At 34.0% G+C, this 27,012-nt stretch overlaps 1 protein-coding gene and 1 long non-coding RNA gene across 5 annotated transcripts; one reads left to right on the forward strand and one right to left on the reverse strand.

Moving 5' to 3' along the window:
- Positions 1-1,202: 1,202 nt before the first annotated feature.
- Positions 1,203-26,030, reverse strand: LOC123717135 (C2 domain-containing protein 5). 4 transcript variants are annotated; one of them, XM_045673007.1, is made up of 22 exons: positions 25,416-26,030; positions 23,865-24,024; positions 23,509-23,649; positions 22,715-22,875; positions 22,098-22,209; positions 21,708-21,774; positions 19,064-21,339; positions 18,369-18,515; positions 17,296-17,455; positions 16,115-16,203; positions 15,170-15,293; positions 14,929-15,020; positions 14,146-14,264; positions 13,571-13,696; positions 12,346-12,436; positions 11,896-12,008; positions 11,304-11,411; positions 5,743-5,883; positions 4,860-5,027; positions 3,855-4,007; positions 3,209-3,313; positions 1,203-2,460 (listed from the first exon to the last, which is right to left on the reverse strand). In XM_045673007.1, exons 1-22 carry the CDS (start codon positions 25,593-25,595, stop codon positions 2,410-2,412), a joined length of 4,884 nt encoding a protein of 1,627 aa, XP_045528963.1. In that variant the 5' UTR covers positions 25,596-26,030; the 3' UTR covers positions 1,203-2,409. The 4 variants fall into 4 exon arrangements, 3 of the variants coding, with proteins under 3 accessions (XP_045528963.1, XP_045529163.1, XP_045529085.1); XM_045673207.1 differs by having other exon boundaries at positions 1,204-2,460; positions 19,064-19,260; XM_045673129.1 differs by having other exon boundaries at positions 1,204-2,460; positions 19,064-19,386.
- On the forward strand, positions 1,487-8,710 carry LOC123717346. Its single transcript, XR_006754810.1, has 3 exons — positions 1,487-1,498; positions 6,850-6,857; positions 8,639-8,710. It is a non-coding gene; the product is annotated as an uncharacterized LOC123717346 (long non-coding RNA).
- Positions 26,031-27,012: the final 982 nt, after the last annotated feature.

Raw genomic sequence — 27,012 nt, forward strand, 5'->3', positions numbered from 1 at the left:
TCTCTCTCCTTGTAGATTAATAAATGTACTTATTGTTCCAAGTATTATAGATATAAGTAAATTGTTGGCATTTACGTCGCGTTTCATTTGATATGCAATTATATTGATTGTTTTAAATAAATACATATTTGTGAAGCTCCGAGTGTTTTTATTACTCCAAGTGATTTTTTTAGACCTATTTTATTTTCTGAGGTTTCATCAATTTCTTTCTGTTATTTTTTTAGCCTCACTTATTTGAGTGCCTATTAATGTGGAGTTAATAAAGGAAATATAATTTTTCTTAATTAGGTAAGTTAAATATATACCTACTCTATTACTGATATGTGAGATTTGAGTGTCTTAAACTTTCTATTTAAAAATACAGTATCTCTACTAAGAGTAATAAAATCGCGTATATGTTTAGTAAATATGTTTGTCCTGCGTGTAACCAGGTGCGCTGAATTTTTATCTAAGATTTTCATGATCAAATATTCTTGTAAATTTTTCTGTCGACCCGTTTAGTGTGTGTGATGTTGTGTGTGTACTGCTAATTACATATTTAAAAGTATGGGATTCAAAACATCGTAAAAAAAACAACACTGGATATTAAATTAACTTTATTTTAAATATAAAAGTAGTTACATAACATTTCAAATAGAAATGTAAAATCGGCAGTTGAAACGTACTTATAACATTAACGATTGTACTAATTCAGATGTACACGAAACAAGACAATCCTTAGAACGAATTTTAGGTATAAACCTTATTTTCAGCTTTCAGTTGCTATTTTTTGTAAATGTAGGATTCATATATTTTTAAACTCAGTATGAACCGAACTTCAGATTAATTCAAATACAAATATACGACAATCAAAACTATATTTTGAACTCAGCCTATAATATATAAGCATACTTATAAACGTCCGAAGTTGTAACAAGTTAATAATGTCAATTAAAAACACAAACAGTATTTTAGGGGTTGGATTTAAAGAATGTCACATCACATTTGTTTATAAGTATAGTAAGGCAGCGTTCAAGTATTACGTAACGAATTTTGGGGGGGGTCCTCTTATAAAACGTGACGACGCAGGGCGGGGATTGAATTACGCGTTTTTTATAATATTATTTTCCACTTTCCAGTACTTTACACCACATAACGGTAAGTTTTAGGTATAAAGTCACTGGTGGTGGTCACGAAACGTTTACTATTGGATACAGAAAACGTTACGGTGCGTTTCAGGGGGGGGGGGGGGGCGCCAAGAACCTCCAAAAAATGCGTGACATATTACTTGAACACGAGAGTGAAAAAAAAATTATAAATATTATCCAACCAATATTTTTCACCTTTAATAGGACTATTTATAGTTAAGTCAACTCCGTGTACAACTGTACGAGCACTGAACCTACTAGAGTAAAGCGTTTGTACGTAGGATTTAGAACATTTTAGTTTAAGACTGTTTCGATCAAGTGTTCTGAATTAGTTAAATGTATATTATAAGATTGCGATTAAAAATACTTGTGTTTGATTATAGTCTTATTATCGAAATTTGTGGTTCACAAAAACTCCAGTTATAAAGTTATGTTATAGTTCACATCAACTTTAAAACCACGTGACCTAGTATGCATTGTCATCGATTTTCAAAAACGTTCAAACGTTTTAGATAAAATAAACAATAGAGAGCACAATAAAATATTATATACATATACTTGAACAAATGTCCTTGAGGTTGACGTTAGTGTCCCGCGCTGTGTAAGATGGGCAAACTTTCCCACGCTCCCTTGTTTAATGCTCAAGAAGTTTGCCGGTATTTGTACCGAATATCAATAATGGGTTAACATTTTCATCTCGCTTCTCCTTACTTATATTAATATTATTCAACGTACATATTAATGATTCTAATTCCTAATTTGAAAATCAGAAAAATATTTGACCGTCAGTAATGACAAAAGGTGTCCCGCTTATTTGCTGGCCCCTTGCTTGGGTCTCGTAGATGTATTACTGTACCAGACACCATAAAAGATTACGGAAAAGATTAAGATATCAAACGGGAAATTAATTCTTTGAAAATTTATAACTAAATAAAATGGATTAAATAATATTACAAAAGTAAAGTACGTTCGTAGAAAACTATAAACATCCCACCACTAGACATAGACATCTTTGGCGTATTAAACAATGTATAAATTACTAGATTTTAAAGTTTTCGTGATATGTGATAATTTAAATTGATAATGGCGTTTTATTCGATGACAATTCATACTATGTCTATCGTGTATAAGATAGAAAAAACTACATTATAAAAACAATCCATATTTATCCAATGGAGGCTGCGAGGTACAAAACAATATCAAATTCTACAATAAAAATTTACAGCATAAAATTTAACTTAAAATTAGAAAATAAAACTTATGATTAGATATGTCATCGATTTTAGTACGTTATGTGAACGACGTCACCGCCAACAGACAGTAAACACTGACCCTAAAAAGGAATATAAGTTAGTATTAAAGTTATTTAAGTAATGTATGTATAAGAGCCCCGATGTAAAATAGTTAGTCTAGTATGGAAAGTAATGCAAAGCGAAGTAAATATTGCTAAAATAATTAAGAACGTTTAATCAGAAGTAAACCACAATTTAAGGAAAGTTTATTTTAACATAACTGAAATTCTTTCATGAGTTTTGCTTATAACTTCTTCGAATTTGAAACAGAATATGTATAAATTTAAAAATCTAAATTAGTTTATTGGTTCATAATTAAAAAATGGCATAAGTAACGCGACATGTGATAGTAGAACATCTTAATATTTTATATACAAAAATAATGGAGTTAGAAAAAATCTCACAGAGAAAATTTCACACTAATTTTGCATCGGGGCTCGTATATTGCCAGCGTTACTTATTCAAGTATTTGAGAAAAGAATTGAAGTTAAATGAAGCTACTCTCCCGTAGAACCAAAAAGAACGTGAAAAAATATTTAAAAAATGAATAATATTGATCAGAAAGTGACGAAAAAATAAGAGAAATTTAAAAAATAACAATAATTAGATAGATAATCATGTACATAAGGTTTATTTAATATTATATGTTATAACTGGAAATTAAAACTTGTGGTTGGAAAACATATGTCATATTAGTATAAAAAGAGCAAATAATTTTAACAATTCTATAAAACTAACTTTACAAGGATATAACATATTTATGTACATTTTGTAATCCGTGGAGTTTACCTGATTCTTATGTGCGTTGTCCTGTAACATTAGGTGTGTGACGTAGAAGGACGTGAGTGCGTTACCGCCCAATGCCGACGTATACGCACGCACTATTGCCAGGACCTAAAATATATATAACGGCTAGCAAAATTCTGAAACTGTTCGTGATTTTAGGACTCAATAATATATTGTTACTAATTAGGTTGCAGGCAGTTTACTTTTCCTTCACAACTTCCTTACATGAAATTTTATGGAGATGTCTGCAACACAAATGTAAAACGCGAAAGTGACCCTGAGAGCTTCTTTGATTCGGTCAGCTGGGTACTGGCACAAGTAATTTGTATTAACTTAAAAACTTTATAATTTTATTTTATTTGTCAATATATATAAAATAAACAATGTTGAATTTCGGTTTTAGTCAGGAACTCACTGAGTAGCAGAGTACCTGAAGTGAGTCAATTATAACATTATCCCGCTTACCAAAGGCATTGCCTTTGTATGTGAAAGGCATTTCCGCTTAAGTTACAAAAAAATAGTCAACTTCATAGAGATCTATGTTTATTATATATATAATGATAAAAAATATTGTAGCCTATCTAAAATCAGTTCAGGAGAGAAGTCGGCTTAGGCTAGTTTATCTTAAAAATACTTGTTAATTACTTACTTCACACGTGAAAGTATGAAGAAACCCGCTAAGACCACCCAGTTCCCGTACTCCTGTTGTTTCACGTACGAATAATAATCTTAATGCGCACACGCGCCGTGCTAAACGACTGCCGCTAATGTGACTTAAAGTGGTTAGGGACACGCGACCGCTCTAAAATAAAGAAATTTAAGATTATTTAATATTTAATAAGATTTATTTTTTACTATTCTAATATAATGAAAGTCTTGAGGGGTGTAGTGTGAAACAAAAGTGTACTCCAAGAACACAGTCCACTTCTTAGTACCTATGGGATATGAGCGACGGCGAAGGCATACGTTATTTCCGATATCAAGGGCAAAAACCAGTCTGTTGCACAGATCCCCGTTATCCAGGACGTTGCGACTACTGAATGCTGTCTCTGACACTATAGATATATTTATATGTTGGCATAGTGAATTCACAGTTGCGATATTGTGTGAATTATGTGTTTAATAATATATACGTATTTTATATATTATATATAATTAAAATTTATATTATATATTTTAATTATTTAATGTTTCTCGACATCGTATTGGCATAGTCTGTAAGGATATTGTATGTATTTCTGTAATAGATAAATAAAAATAAAATAAACATGAAATTTTCATGTCAAATTTGTCTATAAAGTTTAACAAACCTATGGGACTACAACTTTATACCTCTGATTTCTATAGCTGCTGATGATTTGTTTTTCTAATAGACAAGTGATGAGACATACGCCATCAACTGGGCCGAAGGCATTCCGGTTTCCTCGCGATGTTTTCTTTCACCGTACGAGCGAATGTTAAATGCGCATTTAGACTGACCCATTGATATACAGCAGGGATACAAACTACGACCTCAGGGATGAGAGTCGCACACTGAAGCTTCTAGGCCAACAATGCGCTTTAAATGTCATAAACGCAATGATACAAGTTTTATTTAAATGTCATATTAACCTATATTATGTCAAAATAGTTGTCCCGTTTTAACTCGAGTTACCTGGCCACTATTCTTCTCGTCATAATTCTCAGTATTAGTCTTGGCAAGTTGCTCCTCATCTAAAGCGAAGATATCGTCATCATTTGATGTCGCCCTCTCGATAACTGGCTCCTTGCTTGGGTCTTGTAGAGGTATTGCTGTACCGGACACGACAAGCTGGATTTCATCCTAAACGTTTTCATTAAGTTAATAATATAAAATAAAAATTAGTTTATTCAGTATAACAATACAATGTGTAAAATTTAGGAACGCTTTAAAGAATACAAAACCTGTGTCAGAATTCCCAGCCCTACCATAACAAACCTAAAAGTTAATTGCATAATAATATACTAAAGTCGAAGCCTTTTAAACTGAGTTTTCGGGCAACAAATGTTACTGATACTTAGCTACCTGAGCACGCACTCTGACTCCTGATTGGTCGTTACGAGTAAGGGTTATTGTTTTTCTATAAAATTAAGATTTTTTATTATGACACTCATGACATTTCTTACGCTTCGTTACGCAAAACGCACAATGGAGAATTTTATTATCTAACGTGGTTTTGAAGAAATTAAATTGTGATATAATTTATATTACAAATTAAAAACTTTTATTTTCAGATAGCGAAAAGTTATTCCTATTAATACTTAACATAATTTAGCATATCGATCGTACCTGTACCGCTATGGATTTCGATCGACAATTCTTAGGCACATCACTATACCTCTCCATAAGACGCGTAAGAGCGAGCGAGACAATCAGACAAATATGATTTATGACCCGAAGCCTTAGTTCATAATGCGTCGACTACATGCACCCTGGAGTTCCGTATCAGTCATTTTAAAATTCCGAAATATTAACACTTCATAATATTATTATAAAAATATATTATCAATCGATTTACCTCAGATAAGTCGAGTTGGAATGTAGGCGGCGCAAGCGCAGCTGGTTGCAACCTTCGCAATTTATACGCGGCACCACTTAGCGCAGATGACACCAGACGTTCTGCACTAGTTCCCACTGGACCTACACGAGTACGCCATACCTGCAACATTACAACATTCATTTTTAATGAATTTTAATATTATTTGAAAATTATAGGCTAGAAATTCTTCTAGTCTAGAATATATGTGTGTCAGATAATGCTCGCATTATCAGGAAACGTTCGGATCGAGTCATTTGACTGTTGATTTTTATTGTTGCTTTGGTTAATAATTGAGATTCCTTATATTACTTTTAAGAAACGTTATTTAATTTTGATTATAATTGTTTTGTTATTTTTAAATTGTTTCATAGTTTGGAATCTTTACTTAACGAATATATTGTTACGACCAACAGAGCAAATGCCTCGAGTGGGGTCGAGGCGCTAACTTGACTTTTACGAACGCAAGTAAAAGATAAATTATTCAGTGGAGCATTGTGGTGATGAAACGTTGGATCGAGATGAGTCTATGTGATTTGTGGTTGGGTAGATAGTGATTTCGGTGGGTGAAAACTGAGATCGGTGCTGTCAACCCACTGCTCGTTAAAGCTATGGGTGTTATTTGTAATGTTAAAAGGCATCTAAATTAAATACTGTACGATAATTATTCATGTCTTTTGTGCTCGCATTTTACCCACATGACGTGTATTTTTTAAACATTTAATGAAAATTTGTTGCGTCGTATGTGTCCATAGCACTTGAGGCTAAATGACCCGTGTTTGTTTCCAATCCCAAACAAAATATATATTTATTTATTAACACTTCGTTAAAAGGATGGCAACTGGCGGCCTTATCGCTTTCGAGCGATCTCTTCCAGGCAACCACTGTGAGTAAAGAAAAAGATAAATAAAAATGTATTAAATTTAGTAGTGTACACAAGTAGTGCAAAAATACATGTCATACACAGTTATTACGACAAAATTAAACAGGAACAATATTATAAATAGCAAAATATAGATGTACCTACTACTACATCTTGTACCAAAGTGTCATCAAATGTTGTCTGTGATTCTTTACTTTTGTCTTTAGAAAATAAAGTTCAGTTCCTTTCTTGTACTCGCTCAGTCACGTTGTTTCATTACAGGTTATGGGCCCAGGCCGCTCCTGGCTCATAAAAAGTACTTAGTTCTCGCGACAGTATAATTATTGATTATCAGGACATTATCGATAATAATAATTCGTGGCAGAATAGGACTAAGTGATATTTATTGTGTCGCGTCAGGCATCAGTAATGGCGTCCAGTTCGAACTATCACATTAGTGTGCTGAAACCTTGCAGGGCGTGAAAATTACAGTGAATGGTGTTTCGCAGCAGAAAATTTCCTTGTCTTAGAGGGAATGGTTGGGTGTATCAAACCTGAGCCCAACGTTGCTCCAGCAGCTGCAGACGATGCGAGAACAAAAGCGAAGTTGATTCTAATTCATATAAAGAATGTAGCAACATCGAAAGAATTGTGGGATAAATTGAAGATGTTATTCGATGACTCGGGATTTACAAGAAAAATAAGTCTTCTGAGGAATTTAATATCTATTCGATTAGAAAATTGCACTTCGATGACGTCATATGTAACACAAATTGTTGAAGCTGGTCAGAAATTACAAGGTACGGGTTTTGGCATAAGTGATAAGTGGATCGGATCTATCATGTTGGCTGGATTATCTGAAAAATATATGCCCATGATAATGGCAACCGAGCATTCCGTCATGATAATCACAACCGACGTCATTAAAGGGAAATTGATGGACATGGAACCGGAAGACAGTGATGCCAACAATGCGTTTGCTTGTTTCCGCAAGAATCAAAAATCAAAGAGTGTAAAGAGTACACAGTCTATGGTCAAGAAAGATGGTGAGAATGAACGAATGTCGACATCTGTCAAAGAAAAACAACGCGTCAAATGTTATAATTGTAAACAACATGGCCACTACCGTAATCAATGCACTTATAAAGATAAATCTTATAAGAATTCTGAAAATAAATTGTCAAAAACAAGTAATGCATTCAGTGCCGTGTTTTTTAGCAGAATATTTGACAAGAGTGACTGGTATGTCGACTCTGGGGCAAGTTCACATTTGACAAGCAATAAAGATTGGATGGTCGACGAATGTTATTCTGGGTTCACCAAGGAAATCATGGTTGCTAACCAGAATAAAATCCCAGTGTTGTGTTGTGGAAACGTAAACATAACAACATCAACTGAAGGATGTGACTTTAACATAACTGTTGAAAAAGTGTTGTGTGTGCCCAAATTATCTACCAACTTATTGTCAGTAAGCCAACTGATAAGGCAGGGTAACAAGGTGTATTTTACAAGCGATGGATGCGAGATATTTAATCAACAGGACACTCTAGTAGCGACTGCATCACTTATAAATGGAGTTTATAAACTAAATACTTCATCTTTCTTGGTGGCAGTAACAGCAGAGTCTCCAGAAGTTTGGCATCGTAGATTGGGACATGTCAACAGTGATAACATGAATAAAATGCAGGATGCTGTGGAGGGGGTCAAATTAACTGAGAAGGCCGACATCAACAAGTCCAACTGTATAGTGTGCTGTGAGGGAAAGCAAAGTCGGTTGCCCTTCGATAATAAAGGGAACAGGAGTACTAAGCTATTGGAAATAGTACACAGTGATATATGTGGCCCAATGGAGAATGTATCGCTAGGAGGATCAAGGTACTTTCTCATTTTTGTTGATGATCACAGCAGCATGACATATGTTTATTTTTTAAAAGGTAAAAATGAGACTTTACAATATTTTAAAGAATATAGAGCAAGAGTTAAGAATTCAACGTCAAATAAAATAAAAATACTTAGAAGTGATAATGGCACAGAGTTCTGTAACAGAGATTTTGATAATTATTTGAAGAAAATGGGTATAATTCATCAAAGAACCAATCCCTACACTCCTACAAAACGGGCTTTGTGAACGTATGAATAGGACTCTGATCGAGAAAGCAAGATGCCTTTTATTTGATGCAAGATTAGGCAAGGAATTTTGGGATGAAGCCATTAACACAGCAGTCTATTTACAAAATAGAATTGTAAAAAGTGGATTGAACCACTGTACACCGTACGAGTTGTGGACAGGAGGCAAACCCAACCTCAGTCATTTAAGGATTACTGGTAGTACTGTCATGAGACATATACCCAAGGAGAGAAGACGTAAGTGGGACAAGAAATCAGAACAATGCATACTGGTTGGTTACCCTGAGGATGTCAAAGGGTAGGTTATACAATCCTTCAACACAGGCTATTATAACCAGTCGAGATGTTGTCTTCATAAATGAAAAGTTATCTCATCAAGAAAATATGATTGAAATGGAAGTGGTAGAAGACAAACCATTAGAAAATAGTCCACATACATCTTCAGTGGGAGAGGTGTCAGACCATGATGGAGAGGATTCATTCATTCCAACGAATGACATGGATGAAACCTATGTACCAGAGGAGGAGTCCATGACATCTGAGGAAGAGCAGCAACCAGAAACCACATCAAAGTCACAACGGGTGAGACAAAAACCAGAAAGGTTTGGATATCTGTGCACCGAACAGTGTAATGAATATTTTAGTGATGAACTGACATTAGAAGAAGCACTAAGGGGACCAGAGAAGGAGCAATGGGAACAGGCAGTGAAAGTAGAGCTGAAAAGCTTCGAAGACAACAAAGCGTGGGAAGTTGTTGATATTCCTGCAAGTGGCAATATAGTTAAGTGCAAGTGGGTTCTAAAAAAAAAGTGTGATAGTGAAAATAATGTCCGCTATTGAGCCAGACTTGTGGCTAAAGGGTGTAGTCAAAAATACGGTGTGGACTATAGTGAAACATTTTCTCCAGTAGTACGGCATACAACACTTAGGTTATTATTCGCATTATCAGTGCAGTTCAACCTAGAAGTAACACATCTTGATGTGAAAACTGCTTTCTTAAATGGAGATCTGTCTGAGACAATATATATGCAATAGCCTTTAGGTTATGTCTGTCCAAATAATAAAGTTTTAAAATTGACCAAAGCTATATATGGTCTCAAACAGGCATCTCGTGCATGGCATAAGAAAGTGGATGGTTGCATGTTAGCTAATGGTTATATTAAGTCCCAAATAGTGCTGGCAGCAGTAAAACCATCGTGACATTATATGTCGATGATTTCTTTGTATTCTCAAATGATAGAAATGAAACTAGTAATCTTAAGAATATGTTGAATAAGTTTTTTGTATTAAAAGACTTGGGAATTGTAAAGGAATGTCTTGGCATGTCAGTTGTATTTGATAAACAAAATAATAATTGTACTGTGACTTTAAGTCAAGAAAAATATATTGATAGATTGTTGACTAAGTTCAATATGGTTGATTGTAACACTGTGAATACACCAATGGAGGTCAACTTAAAATGTAAGAAGGAAAATGATTGTAGTAATCAAAATCCCTATCAGCAGCTTATCGGGAGCCTAATGTATTTAGTTGTGCTCACACGACCCGATATAGCTTATGCAGTGTCATATTTAAGTCAATTCAATAATTGTAATACTGAACAACAATGGGTTTATGCCAAAAGAATTTTAAGGTATTTGAAAGGGACAAAAGATTTAGGTTTGAAATATAGTAAGGGCAAAAATGCAAACATTGAAGGTTATGTTGATGCAGACTGGTGCAGTGATGTTAATGATAGGAAATCATATTCGGGATTTTGTTATACTTTGTCTGGGTCTGTTATATCTTGGAGTTGTAGTAAGCAAAAATGTATTACACTTTCTAGTACCGAATCTGAATATGTATCCATATCAGAAGCCTGCAAAGAGGCAGTTTATTTGAGAAATTTACAATTTGAACTTACTAAAAGGATGTATAAGATCATTTTATATAATGATAGTATGAGCGCACAGAAATTGTTGTTAAACCCTGTATTCCATAATAAAACGAAGCATATTGATGTCAGATATCATTATTGTAGAGAATTAATTAATGAAAACATTATAAGTGTTAATTATCTATGTACATCAAATATGCCTGCAGATTTGTTTACAAAAAGTCTCGCTGCTGTAAAACATTATAAACATTTGAATACTTTAGGAATTGTTAAAGTGTAATTGTTTCTTTTGTTTATATAGTGTCTATATTTTGAGTGGGAGTATTATAAATAGCAAAATATAGATGTACCTACTACTAGCGACATCTTGTACCAAAGTGTCATCAAATGTTGTCTATGTGATTCTTTACTTTTGTCTTTAGAAAATAAAGTTCAGTTCCTTTCTTGTACTCGCTCAGTCACGTTGTTTAGTTTATTGTTTCATTACAAACAATAAACTAAACTAAAAGATGATACATTAAAAATAGAAAGTATTAAGACACATAAATCACGATAATTTAAGATACGTCTCACATCAGTTAGTAGTTAGTAAGATAGTTAGGGATACGATATGGACAGGTAATGTTTGTACAGAAGAAATTTAAAGGAAGATAGAGGAGCTATATAGATTAACATTACCTGCGTAAACGCATAAGGTAGCGCGTGCGCTGCAGTAGAAGCTTTTAACTGGTCCGTAAATACTTGCATGTTGCTACGACGCGATGCTAGTAACTTTGCTGTCTCCACCTGTTCAAAAATGTATTGTTAAAGCATAAAAAACCCATTAAGGGCCAGGAATCTTTATACATATCTTCTGTGCGTGTGTTTGTAATACCTTTTAAACGGCTGGACCGATAGTGATGTCGTTTTTGTGTTCAAGTGGATTCGAGAACGATTTACATTTAAGATTAGTTTTTTTTAAATAGGATACATACACGGATCCGGTAATGTTAATATATTTTCCCAATCTACGTCCGAATATGGTTATATTATCTCAAAATATGACCATCTTAGAAAAAGGATTTAGTGAAAAGCATGCACAGGACACATGTCATATTTCTATCCCATGTCATTGTCTGTATTGCAAATAGTAAACACAATCTATTCTATCATTGTCATATGTCAAGCAATGACATTTGTTATTTGACAAATGACTGTCATTTTTAGATTTTTAACCTTACTGTATGAGTAAATTAACAATAATGCTAATATTTTATTAACTTGTGCTCACATCTTCCGCCTCATCCAATTCCAGGACGCAGGTATCTTTGTCCGCACATAGGTCCAAAGCTGGAGGCTCCTCTGCCTCGCTTTCCACTGCCGCGCGTGTTTGCTCGTTTATAGCTAAAGTACATTTACTATATATAGCTATAGTACGGTTATAGTTTTTAATTTTGTCTATGGTTACACAACCAATGTTACTGTAAAATCACAGCCTAAAATATAGTTTTCTCTACATAAGAAGTCCAGGACACGAGTTTTTGAAAAATAAGATTAAATAACAGATTAAAGTTACGTCACACAGTGAGTTTTATAACTTCATAAATTGTGGCGTTACAAAGTTTTTCTGTCACGGATTTTTGCATTCTTGTTTTATATACACACGTCGATTTTAAAATATTTCAGTTTCCTTAAAATCCTTTGGTAGTGTTAAGAGCACACAAAAATATATAATACATACCAACATCAAAGCCATTGGCTGTCTTGTTCGCAGTGAACGTATCCCATAGCGCTTTCTGTATCTCTATGGCGTCTTTGTCTTTTTCTGAAGCCTGAAAACATTAATATTGTTACGAAACGACTGCAATGTTTCTAGATTTTTCCACTACTTAGAGAACTTTTCAGCAGGCTGTAATATGATTTCTGACCGTTTCAGGAGAGGGTCAATCACATATTAGAAAATTGTAATTTCCATAATGTAACCCTAGTTTTCAGGAAGCTGAAACCTTTTTTCAGTCAGTTTCAGAACATGTGTAGTCGATTGGTGCAGTTTTCAGGGGACCCGTTTTCAGGCGTTTTCAGGCCTAGGTATACCCCTTTGATGAAGGAATATTCTAGACCGAACTTTCTAGGTGTGAGACAAGGACGAAATGATACGAGAGAGAGAGAGAAGATCAGAACTTTCTCGAAACTAGACTGAGCACTCTAGAACGCCGTACGACAAGGATGGAGCAACGTGCGAAAGAGACAAAGAGTGCGGACGTTCTAGAATTGTGCAATCGCTACTCAGTAGCAAGCCCGCCTAGAAAGTTCTCGAATATTGTTTAGAATTATTCCCAGGGATATATAAGCGAGCCGAAACGCGACTAGTCGCCTTTAGTTTTGAATGCGATAACAAAAGAGAAACACCGAAGCGATAAAGTGTTAAAGTACTGTGTGCATAAGTGAAGTAATTAGTGACTGTTTTTGTGTGTAATTACTGCATTTTTTCGTATATTTTGTGCCCATAAATTCCTCATTGATTTATCAAGAAATAAACCCTTGAATAAATTCACGGCATTTTCTATCCGATCCCCTAGCTCGTAACAATATTATAAAAATCAGGAATATAACTGTAATAATATAACTTAGGCCCTGCCCCTTGAAATAACAGTATTTTTTTATAATTTAAAAAGAAATTTGTCTACCTTATGCTATCACGGTCAAAATATATTTAATCAAATCGGTAACAAAATAACGTCAATACAAAACAAATCACAATAGTTTGCCTTCTAACTAATAGATGGCGCGATTCTTAAATTTACTCGAACGCACTTACTGATAGTGATTTTTAATATTAAATAAGAGAGTGATACGAAAAGATCTAAATTAACTTTTTGAATTAAATTTAGTCTCCTAATCAATGCGAAAGCGAGTATAGTATAGTATAGTAATGTTTAAAACATCCAAAGATTTTTTTTAAATACCTTAATTCTTGGTGGTGCTGGAGGCGGTAAGGCTGCTAATTTTACAGCTGTACCAGTAGCTAATGCCATCACACAACGCTCACCTATTGCTATTTGTGTTTGGAGAGAAAATATCGCGTTTGCACCCTGTATACAAATAGACAACAGTAGAATTCGTTTCTAGTCCTCTACATAAAAATTATAAAGTATAGCAAACTTGTTTTTGTATCTTATGGTACAGTTAGAATGACTGTCGTTTAAAGACAAACAAGGAAACTCTAGGTACAAAGCCCTGGTGACTTTTAGTGCCTATAGTAAATGTTTTTATAATTTTTAATTAATAAATAACCACATATACATAAACATTTAGTACAATGCATGATGTGGTAAACGTTAATAAATAAATTTAAAAAAATAAATAAACATTACATCAAAATATGTAGGAATCGGAAGGTAGTACGCAAAAATATAGATAAACAATTGTAGACATAGTCACTTGCAGGAAAAAAGCTGGTTTCCTAGAGGTTATTAAAAATGGAAGGATTGCTTATTCTATGATAGCTTTACTAAAGGATGGCATGAACTTAAACACCTACCTGCATTCTAAGCTTAGCCAGCAACAATTTGTGTAGTTCATACTCCAGAAAGGGTAGTTGGTCCGAAATATCTCTCGCACCAGGCTCGGCGGTGGGTGGTGCGCGACGTATTCTACCCGCTATAATATGGATTGTTTTTTATACTTGTAAGGGAACTTAACTCCTTTATAATTTAAGTTCCCTTACAGTTCCGTACTTTTTTACTTTCATTAGTTTTCAGTGTGTACAGTGGCATGAAATGGTCAGCGAAAGAAGGTTACGTCTTGAAATTTGAAATACATAGATATATATATATACATTTAAGAAAATCGTACATTTTCTATTTAAGTCACTATATTTAGTACTTTAAAATTACTTCTTTAGAAGCCTATAACTTAATAAATAAATAAAAATTAACACACATTCTCTACAGCTGTGATACTTTTGAAATTCAACACCTTTTGTATTCAGTCACCGTGACCACGCACGCTGTAAAGCACGAAAAACGTCGGAAAAAAAATTAAAATTTAGAATTATGTAAATAACTATAAGTTTACAATAATAATACATAGCTTCAATCCGATTAAAAAGTGTTTTCTTAATTTGTAAAAGCTATGTTAACAAAAGACAATACTATCCTACAAAACCTAACATAAAACATAACTTGATAAATAAAAATTCACAAGATCAGGATATTGGAACTGTTTTCATATTTGTATGTCATTGTACATTGTACATACAACATCCATTCAAGACCTTTGATCGAAAAACCTAATAAATAATGAACAAACTATCGAAACATACCAACAGCGGTGAGTGTCACTGCTTTGCCGTAGGAAGTCAGTCTGTTCGGTTTCTCGCACGTCGCTAGTACAACTGTAGGGACGCGGGCACGACTGGAACGTTTTCGTGTTAATATTTAATTATTTTTGCGTTAAAATATATGAATATTATCTTCAAAGTTATATTATAACTCTTGAAATACAATGTTCTCTAGAACAACTTAAACATACAATATACCTCTACGCCCCATCAGGGTACTTACCGGCATTCCCCACATGGGGCCAACTCAGCCCTGTAAGGACCCGCGCCGGGCGAGTACGGTACATGCGCGATGCTGCAATTCTCAGCCTCAATTTCTTCTATTGTATTCTTTGAGCCGTTTGTTACTGAAAATGGTATAGTTATATTTTTAAAAATTTATTTAAAGTATTGTCTTTTGTTAAAATAGCTTTTACACATTAAGAAAACACTTTTTGAACGGATTAAAGCTATGTATTATTATTTAAAACTTTTACTAATATTTTTTTCAATAATAATACATAGCTTTAATCCGTTCAAAAAGTGTTTTCTTAATGTGTAAAAGTAAGCTTTTACAAAGTAAGCCCAGAATTATGTGATGGAAATACTGATATGACTGATACCTAAATTGCTAAATACCAGTTTAGCAATACGACCTGTATGCGGTATGTTCGGGGTCACTTCTTCGTCACTCGCACCACATTGTTTAAATAGTGGTATCTTTTGTTTAAAAATTAATACATATAGTGCAGTCAAATTAGTGTAATGTTTTTTCTTTGTTTTGTAATTTTATTTGTAAATTGCTAACTATTAAAAAAAATTCAATGGCGCTTCAACCTTTTTAGGTCTGGGCCTCAGATCTCTGTATATGTTTGGTAATCATTTGTTAATCTAATAGGTAAGTAGGTGATAAGCCTTCTATGGCTGACTCTCGCCATTGACTTTATGGGTCTAAGGCAAGCATGTTTCCTCACGATGTTTTCCTTCACCGTTCGAGCGAATGTGAAATGCGCACATCGTCCAGTGGTGCACAGCCAGGGATCGAACCTACAACCTTAGCGATGAGTGTCGCACGGTTAACTCACTAGGCAAACACTGCCGCTATATGGTATATAATATTAATAATAGTTTCCACATTAATTAATAAGACGATAAAGTTTCGTGTATTAACGTTTAGTACAATACTTACAAGACACATTCGGCTCATCAATATTAAAATCACAGTCCAAATTGATGACTGCCGCTGTGCCAGAAGCAGATAGAACGCACACGTCCTCACTGTAATACATTTGTGCGTAAATATCTTAACATGTATAAAAAACATCTACTGAAGACCTTCTCGTAAAAAACAACTGATTCCACCTACATCCAGATTAAAATTACATAAATCAGGGCCAGTAACCTTCTCAATTAAATATATAATAAATTACCGGCAACTCTACTCTGCAACAGTAATACAGCCCTCTCACAACGTTGCTGTGCCTAACCAAGGTCTTTATTGTAACAAAATTATAACAAGTCACGTGTTATAATTTAACACTACTGTAAAGTATGAACATAAGGAATGCAGAAAAGATTTGACAATGACTTTGACGTACAACATTTAAAAGCAAGTACAATTTTATTATCACGATTATCAATTTCTTTTGCGACGGATTGGGATTTTGTTTGAAAATAACTAATGTACGGAATGACACACGATATTGAAATTATTATAATGACAATCAAGAGAGGAAATACTTCTAATACAATGAACAATACTGGGAAAACTTCTACAACAACAACTCTATCATAAGTTTTTTTAATGGAATCTCGCTGTTGGCCTGATGGACCTTGACAACGCTCGGCCAAAATGGGCTTCTCCTGCGATCTCGGCTTGGGCCGGCGAGGGGTATAACATGAGTTCCAAATACTATATACTTATATAGGATCGATATGTTATCGCGTTTTACACGTGTTTATTTATTAATTTAGATTTAGACAAGAATTAAAATTGTTGATGGGTTAATTCTTGGGCTAATTCATCTAATCACTGAAATAATCGTTTCTACTAGCAAATCTAGAACATCTCTGTTATACGCGTTAACCAGAAACAGGCGATATAGATCTGTAAGATAAGATATATAGGACATAATATCTTAGAGATACGTATGTAATATTATAGCGATAAGAGTTTATCAAAATTACATTGTTCTATTGGAAATCTACTAAATCAATAATACAACAAAATAGAAAATCTCCAGTCGAAATAAAGAAAATATATGTGGCAGCTAATTAGCTTAACTTCCTGGTTAATCTACAACCTAGCCTCTTTACTAAACAGCACCGATTAATCATATTTAGAAATTCATACAACATAGTTAATATTACCGTATAGCAGTTCGTTCACAATAGGCCAATACGGCAGTGCATCGTAGCGCACGCGCATGTGCTCTGAGCTCGGTCCTTAGTTCTGTCCACCATCCCGCTCGAGAACTACTTTCCCCACCCCCATCTACTAACTTCACAGACCGAGCGCAGACTGTCCCACCTATAAACGTAAATTTAATAAGTACGGGTTTTATTTTTAATTATCTCACTTTGTTAATGTTACGCGTCAATAAAGCAAGCGCCAGAGATTGAGTACTTAGATAATAAACTTGGCTCACATTTGATTAAATTTAAACAAAATACCATTCTGAAAATAACCCATATTCCTATATTTATGTTTATTCGTAGAATTAATTGTACATAGACAACAAGGTAATATAAATTATAAAGGAGGCAATGGCCTTGTCGCTAACAAAGCGAGCCAGAAAAAAGAAATACTGGAGGTAACGGAGCGTTCAAGCATTACGTCACGCAATTTTTGGAGATTCTTGCCCCCCTCCCCATAAAACGCACCGTAACGTTTTCTGTATCCAATAGTAAAACGTTTCGTGACCACCTCCAGTGACTCTTTATACCTAAAACTTACCATTATGTGGTGTAAAGTACTAGAAAGTGGAAAATAATATTTATAATAACACGTAATTCAAACTCCGCCCCGAGGACTATTATCGTGGTGAGCCTGCCCGATAGCTTTGAGATAATCCCACCACCTCGAACCTTTGATCCTACCCGTAGGGCTCCGTCTGTTACCTTAGGTCTCTTGGTGCAGACATCCCGTACTTATTTATGTATTCACTATCTATGTGTTAGGGTATATCTGAAGGGCTTAGGGATCCGTAGGGTTGTTAGGTTCTTACATCTCACCCTCTCATATATTTAGTTATTTAGTGCAGCTTGCTCATACATACATTACATATACAATACAGATACTCCTGACATTCAATACATGTAAAGATTAAACACACATTTCACAGTCCACTAGCAAGCTGTACAACCACGATCATAAATTTTTTAAACCTTTTTATACTGTAATGAATCGATTATATGAATCTACATAATCTAAGCTATCTTACCAATATGTACGATAAATCCAGGCGGATATTCCGACATCGTAAGAAATGGATACTCCAGCATTTCCAGGTTATTGCTGTTCATAGATGGCTTGAGTATCGCACCTCCGCCACTACCCGCGTTTCCTAGAGATGCATTTAACGAGCTACCTGCAAGTATAAGAATTAAGTTAATATGGATATTTTAAAATTGTAGAGTCATATTCGTGAAAATACAATAAATTCCATGCAGTAGTTCGCGAACAGGCTTGTTATTGTATAATATAAAAGTTAGACGTATGTTGTTGTTGACTTTTTTGTAGACGTTATCAAGCTCCACAACTGTTCTCTAGAACATAATTAATATAGGAACGTTTTCGTTCGACGGTTTTGTCCCCGACTTACTTCGCAAATCCGACTACCATTTTCGAATTAATATAACACGACACTCACAAGCAAAGTAGCTTTATATTGGTTATTATTCATTTTCAGCATAACCTAACAAACTTCACCGCTTTATAATATTAGTATGGATGAAGCTAATACTATTTATTTTATTTATTTACACTTTGTTACACTACAATATAAAAAATAAAAAAAAACATAAACAAATCAAAAGGAGGGTAACTGGCGGCCTTATCGCTTTCAAGCGATCTCTTCCAGGCAACCACTGTGAGTAAAGAAAAAAATTAGTTATTATTAATATTTAAAAAACTTACCTTTTGGTGTTATACTAAGATCAGAATCAGAAGATCGTCGATGTATGCCCATTGGCGTAGAAGTGGAGTTGACTGATGCGTTTTGTACATTTGGTTCGCGGCCACCATATGACTCGTGCCGCGCGTGACGCGGCGATGTTCGGTCCTTTTCTTTCTCGCACTTCTCCCTATCTTGTTTCTCCCTCTCACATTTATCCCTGTCAACGCACGCTGCATGCGAGTTACCACACACGCTAGCACTGTTAGTATCACACTCTACGTCTAGGCTTTCTTTATCTACACTGCCCTCGGGTAAAGAAGGTATGGTCTCTAAATGTGCTCCGCTAAGAATGGGATGGAAGTTTTTTAAGACTGGCGTATGTGTTAACTTGCATGAATTAAGGGATTTGGACATTTTATGCGACGCCGATTCTGTCGATTGTACACTGTCCTGTCTAGTTAATTTTCTTTCTCTTAGCTTTTCTTCTTCAACCACTAGTTTTTCATTCACGTCGCTAAAGAATTTTTTATTAGCAGTCGAATAGTCTGGACTTGTCGGTATAAGTAGGGATTGGACTTTATCAATTAGTATTGTTTCCATAGCAGTTTGGACTAAGCTCGATGGTTTGATTGCAGGTTTTTCCCTTTTAAATGATCTTTGCTCAGGCAAACGTTCGCTGAATGAGATGGAAGGTCCACTAAATGACGCTCTAGATACTGGTTCGGAACCAATGTACATAGAAACTTTGGTGGGTCCAAGATCATCACTTTTGCATAGGCGATTAGAGTTAACTGCGCTATTATCAAGAGCAAGCAGATCATTATAAGACAAGAAAGGGGCACCTAGCACCGTGTCGCTAGGAGCTCTAGATGTAGCATCAGACGAAGAACCAGGTTCGCTTACTGACGGTTTATGTTCTTTCCTCTTTGGCAGCAAGGAGTAATGTGACAAGCTTTTGATCATGCTACTTTTTGAAAATTTTGAAAGCTGTCGCTTTATCCGCCTTGAGGAGCGATACATGAAGCCGTTTTTCTCATCCGGGGATGAGGGTGCACTAAAGCTACTACAAAGCTTCTTGTGTGCAAATGGATTTGGAATTTTAAAAGACCGGTTATGACTGACTACACACTTTTTATCCTCTGAGGGTTCAAGCAGTACGGGATTATGGTCCTGCTTGTTTTGAAAATCTGGAACTTCAGGTTTCACTGCTTGGGCGGACTGACTGCCTTCGTTTCTTTCAAAAGAATCCAATTTGAGTACTGTAAGCTTTTTTTCCATTTGGGCAACAAATTCTGGATCTACATTATTGTTTAAAACTGATTTAACAACAGAACCGATAGTTTCAGTTTTTAAGTTAAAACTATCCTCTTCTTCGTCTGAAGTTGAATAAATATCTGAACTCTCTGCTGAGAGAGCAGATGATACGGAACCATAAAAACTGGAATCTCCAGGGAGTTTAAGAAGATTTTCGCTTCTTACAACAACCGGTGAAGTTGGACAGGAATCAGAAATCTTTCTTTCCGCTTGTGGACTGACGACATTAGATAAGTTTTCCATAGAAGCGCAATGTATTTCTGGGATTTTAGAATCGTCCATACAATTTACTTCAACGTCTGTCATTTCACCTGAAGGTAAATTGACCGATCCAGAGTCACTAATTCGCCTTAGTGTGGACCCTGGAGAGTGTTCAGAATGCGACTCAGATATTCTAGCGAGACTTGTCTGAGCATGAATTACAGAACGTGCTAAAATCGATGCCATATTTATACCCTCTTCTTCTTCATATTCATCGTATCTTTTAACCTTTAACCTTTTTAATTTTTTCAGCTCGTTTTTAATATCCGATATGCGGGATGTGTCAGATGAACTAGATTTAATAGAGATCTGATCATCTTGCTTAGCAGACGATTTTCGTCTGGAGAAGCGTTTGGAAAACAAGTGAGTTTTCATCTTTTTTATTTTTCCAATCGGTCCTGATGAGTCAGAATCAGAATCTTGACGGTTAAGGAGTTTATTTAGCTCAGATTGATCGTCTGAAATATGCTTAAGACCTGTATGAGCAGTAAGATCTTGATATATAGATAGTCTTCCCGTGTAGTTGTTTTGCGTTGATCGAATAGTTTCAAAGCTCTTATCATCGTCATCATTATCTGGTTCGTCTAGCAAAGATGGTGTTCTAGGATTAAGTATATTGACGATCATCATCAATTCATCTTGATGATGAAGGTAATATTCTCTCAGATCGGCAACACTTTCGTCATCGGTCGCTAAAATGTCCAAGTATTTATTTAACTGTCTGTTTTACGGATTTGCATACAAGCGTAGTACACGACAAACCATGCAGAGAAAGTTTCATGAGAAAATATTCAACAAGAATTCCATAAAATATTATTATACAAATTTTTAATGATTTAAGATTTCCCCAACTCAATGACTTATGTCAAAGACTATAAGAAGCATTTAATGTATATTCCTTTTTCTGACGTTCATAAGTGTACATTGTATTACCTATATTAATAAATAATTTTTGACTTGGACTATATCAAAATAATAGAACACACGAATTTGTGTGAAATAACAATATATATTTTATTTAGATTATTATTCTTCCCTAGTGATTTTAAAGCATATTTTAAGTAACTTTTAATGAGGAAATCAACTCACTGCTGAGTTAGCTGCACTGTCATCGATTGGCTTGGTAACGGCAATGGTGTCATGCTGACGGCTGTACCTAAAACATACATTTGTGACAGTAATTATTTCATAACAGCATAATGCCTCGATATTTCAACAAAATCTACGCATAAACTACCTTAAGCTAGATTTAAAAAAAAAAGGAATTCGTTGCGGCTCTTAGTTTTTATTACTTTATTATCACAAAGCCTTTGCACCTGTTCCATCCATCTTTTGAATGTTTCGTCTTTCTCACTCTCACAGCATATAAATGTGAAAAAACAATTAATTAATGATGTTTGTTAAAATAAATTATGTTATAAACCTTAAAATAAACTAATTACAACAACTACAAAATTTCAATTATGTTAATAAACATACCGATAGCTCTAGCAACGACCCCGGCTTCGCCCTCTAAGTCAAAGTCCTGTTGATATCCTACTACAGCATTGGCACCTAATTCTGCAGCCTTCAGACCGACCAAACGTTGTACCTAAAATTTATGTAAATAAATAATTATATTTCTATTATATTGTTAATAATCTGTCATGTGTCAAAATCTACGTATTATTTCACTTTATTATAATAAAACTTACTAGTGTGTGTAAAAACACAAGCTTTGGTTTGTCATCAGAATTTTAACAAGAAGAACTTTTGTTAGAATATATTTAGATTTTAATTGGGAACTTAATTGAAATAATTTTTTTCCAGAACATTTATGAAATAACAATATCTAAATTTTGTTTCTATAATTATTTCAGGTCATTGATTAATTGTTCATTACTTTACTTAGTCTTCACGTATATTTAGTTTTTAGTTAATTATGAGTTTTAAGATTGAACACTAAGTTTAGAATAAAGTTGAAAGTCATTTCCTTTTTGTAGCAATTCCGTAAATAGAAACCTATTTTATTAGCTGCCATTTGCAATATAGGTATTGGATCTGCGCTCTTGATGCATCAGGAACCGCATCGCTTTCGAAAGTTGTGGTGAACTTACCTGATTACTCAACTTGATAAAGGCCACCTGCCTCGCCTCATTAGAAGCCCGTGGTGTGCGAATTTTCTCAATCCATTGGTACTCGGGATCATCATTCACTATTAATTCCTCTACAAAACCGTGAATGGCGGACACTCGATAGCCCGGCGGTATCATTGGGCCTAAAATAAAAAGATCACATATACTATATTTATCAAACACAGTTCCGCAAACTGAGCATTTATCTTATAGATGAAACGTGGTATACGGGGTAGCACAAAATGGCAATAGTAAAAAATTACAATAAAATCTATGTTAACCATCATATAACCATCTTATGTATGGTAACTAGTATACGTGAAAAAGCAAACACTACATATATATGATGCAATCCCTATGGAAGAAATTTGATTGTAGACAAACTAAAAAAAATACGTGGCAATAAATAAAAGGCTTTAGTGAAATTTATATTTTTTATATAGACAGTGCTGCCTAGGACCGAGCAGGCTGGTTTTCTACGCAGGAAGAGGTCAGTGAACTTTAAGAAAAAAATATATTTTATGTAAATTTTGACATAGGGTAAAAACTGTTTGCGGAAATGTATTTTAATTATTTTGATTTATATATGCAAATATCACCAATTCAAATTAACATACGCCGGATGTAAACAATTTAATTATTAAAATTATTTTACTCGAATTTCAAGCTCGTGTAATTAAAAAGGGAATAATATCATAATTATATGGTATTGTATTCGGTAAAAACAATGTAGGTTACAAATTTATCCCATTATCAATGTATTAATATATACTTACAGTGAAAGAACTGTACACCGCAACTTGATGTTTTATATTTATTGAAGTCGGAGAACAATTCCACCTTTACAATCACGTTGAGTTCTCCTCGAATGCCATGCATTGTATCGAATACGGGGATCCATCCTGACATTACGGCACCTATAAAATTAATTAACATATATTTTTTACTATCTTAATCAAATTATTTTTTTTAAATTAGGCCTAAGATCTATTTGTCCTTAAAAATCGGTTCAAACACGTGTCACCTAAAATAAATAGAGCATTGGCTGTATGCTATGCGTTTTTTAACAATTTTCAAAAAGAAAGATGATGTATGAATATTGTGATGATGATGTATGATGATGTAAAAATACCTCCAGGAGGGCCAGCCACGCCGTTGGTACTAATTGCCTCGCGCGCCAACAGGGGTGCAAGACTAATAACCACTTTGCCAATTGCATCATTCGCTGAATATGTATCATGATCCATAAGGCGTAGCTGGAGCGGTTCATCTTGAAGCTCTGATTCATCTACCTGTCAAAATTTATTTTAAGTAAAACTTGCATAAGTTTTCTTCATTTGAATTAATTTAAATAAAAAGATTCCTCAAGATATTAAACCATCTTAACAAACTATTTTACATGGATTAAGTATTTAAAATAACAACCGTCTAGATGGGGGCCATGCCCTCTGATTTTTGGATGTGTTTTGTTTTGTTCATAGGTTTTTCTTAAATCCTACTGTAGTGATATACTGCTTGTGTAACTTGTGTCTTTACATACATACTTTTGCCTTGACCGATTTGCCTTAATAATCAATATAAAAGTCATAATGTAAAGTAAGAGAATTATTAAGCAACCGATTGTGAATAATGAACACTCAACCAGAGCATTCTGCCTGATGTCAAATATTGTTTATTGATTTAGAACAATTAACAATGATAAAATCTGTATATCTATGACAGACGAACACCAGACGGCATCGAAAATAGCCCGCGTCCCGTCGCCAAAATCATTATAGCATAAAAAGTGACCTTGAAATTTACGTTTTACGAAATCTGGGAAGTTCCAGAGCGTCATTTATGTGTGAACGTGAATTTTTTAATAGTGCGTGCTTTACACCTTATTTACTGTGATGTTTATTATGATAGTTCAGCTCCTCAAATTTTAAACAACTATTTACAGATATGATTTATTAACGACAGTTGGACTATTTAGATGGGTGATTGTTATTTTTAACTGATTATGAAAACACTGAAGGAAGAGGTGAATCAAAAAAGTATTTTTTATAGTAGGATGAATTAATGACTTGCTATAGCTACACTATATATTTTAATACTAAATTAAATTAAGCTTTAAACACCTACCACATTATTGTAAAGATGCAGTCTTAAGTCTGATAATGTCGATATTATTTACATTAGATCATAAGTATATAATATACAGTATATCACACAGGCACAAGATTCAAGTAAAAATTGTTATTAAAGAAAAGTTTTTTGGATGATACAAAGGTGTAAATGGTACATATTCTACTCTTATTTTTTCATTCTCCATTCATCTACATCCTATATACAATAGGGATTTTAATGCAAACATTTATTGGAAGGAAGGTGAATTTAATATGAATAAATTATTTTTAGCTATCCTTGAGAGGCAGGCAACACACTCGCAACCTTTCTAGCCATGGGATAGTTTTCATGGGCAGCGGTATCACTTAACATCAGATTGGCCAGTCAAATCAGTAACGGACAGCCATCTTTCTATAGGAAAAATCTGGATATTTTTAAGAACCAACCAATCAAGTACTAAATATTTTTACATCAATTAATAAATATATATTTCAATATATATTCATCGATACTCTCATTAAAATCATTTGCTAAACATCTATATGATGTGTATTATTCATTTTCATAAACATACCTCAAATCTGTACCATTCAGTGCTGTTCCAATGAGGATTTAGAGATTTTCTGCAAACATCTGTTTTGTGTGTAATTCCACCAAACTTTATTTCAACAAATGCATCTGTTGTGTCACTCGCCCTGTCCATCACAGGCAAATTTCGGCCCGCCAAAACCTTCACTTTAATTTTACCAGGCATTTTTGTTACGTTTACGATTTATTACCACTTTTAGCACCTTCTTTAATATCAGATTAGCACTTCATACATTTCTTGTGTGAGGAAAAAATAGCACATACATATATTAAAATCTATTGGCATAATATATTATCATATCATTGTTATGAGTAGTTTGTTTTAGCATTTCATATTTGACCATTCACTGATATACCGGTACCGGAAGACATTATTATATTGGAAAAACAATTTCTATACTTGTAGGAACATTTTTAAGTTAATACGTTTTACGCAAATACTAAATATTACCACGCAAGTCTATTTCATGAAACTGTGTCAAAACTATTTATTTCTCAAAATACGTTTATTTTTAGTTTACATTTACAAAAATAATCCTACGACATTTCAAAATTCACATTCGATTTCACAGTTCACAGTGGTTCACACCAAGTGACTAGAGCACACGAACACTGAAAAGTAAACATGACACAGATTAAAAACTATCTTTCTAAGGTACTTTGTGGCTGTCACTTGACAGTTCAACTTTACATCATATATAATGACATCTTTGAATGTCCGTCATTCTTCTTAATTAACATTTTAGTAAAATATAAATAAATTAAATATTTATTTGATATACGCATATCAATATATTTTCATCATTTTTATGGTTTTTTGCATCCATTACATTACTTCACTACAAATAAAGTAAATGTTTAACAAAACAAGTAATTACTACAGATAATTCGAAAATATACATCAGCATGATATTACTTTTTTCTCATAATGCGATACAAATAGATTTATTTAGGTACATAAATACTGACTGCACACTGAGAGAAAAGCTGGAAGAACTACACTTGTTATCTTGAGTACTCCTAATCCACCAAAGCGAATAGGGAGCGATGCTTGATTCCAAGGTGTTTTAAAACGAACTTTTAGAATAGACTCCAAAGAAGTTTTATAACGATTATACAAATCACGTAATATAACTGAATCCATAGAGGGCTACAGCGAAGTACATAAGTTAAGTTGGGAATAAAAAGACGGACTTTATTAAAGATCTTTAAATTTTGATATTGACCAGTTAAGGTATTCTTCAAAAATACAAATGTAGTTATTCTTAGCATCTTGACTAAGGCCGAATTTAGCTAATTTAGAGTAGTGAACCACGTTGCATAATCAATAGTACGTAATAAAAAATATATATATAGGGAAAAGCGTTTAGATTTGCAAAATTATTGTCAGACTAAGTCTTCTGAAGCACCACAAAATACAAGTTAAATATTGTAAATCCTATAACAAAGGAACATTCACTATTCTAACAAAATCCCGTGAATTAAAAAAAACAAGTAAGATGAAATGAATGAATATCAAGTACGATGGTATCTTGTCAGTTAACTAAATCCTGAAATATTTTTTACTTACAATCCTGTGTAAT

Source organism: Pieris brassicae, chromosome 1, assembly GCF_905147105.1.
Source record: "Pieris brassicae chromosome 1, ilPieBrab1.1, whole genome shotgun sequence".
In the NCBI taxonomy this organism is placed as follows: domain Eukaryota; kingdom Metazoa; phylum Arthropoda; class Insecta; order Lepidoptera; family Pieridae; genus Pieris; species Pieris brassicae.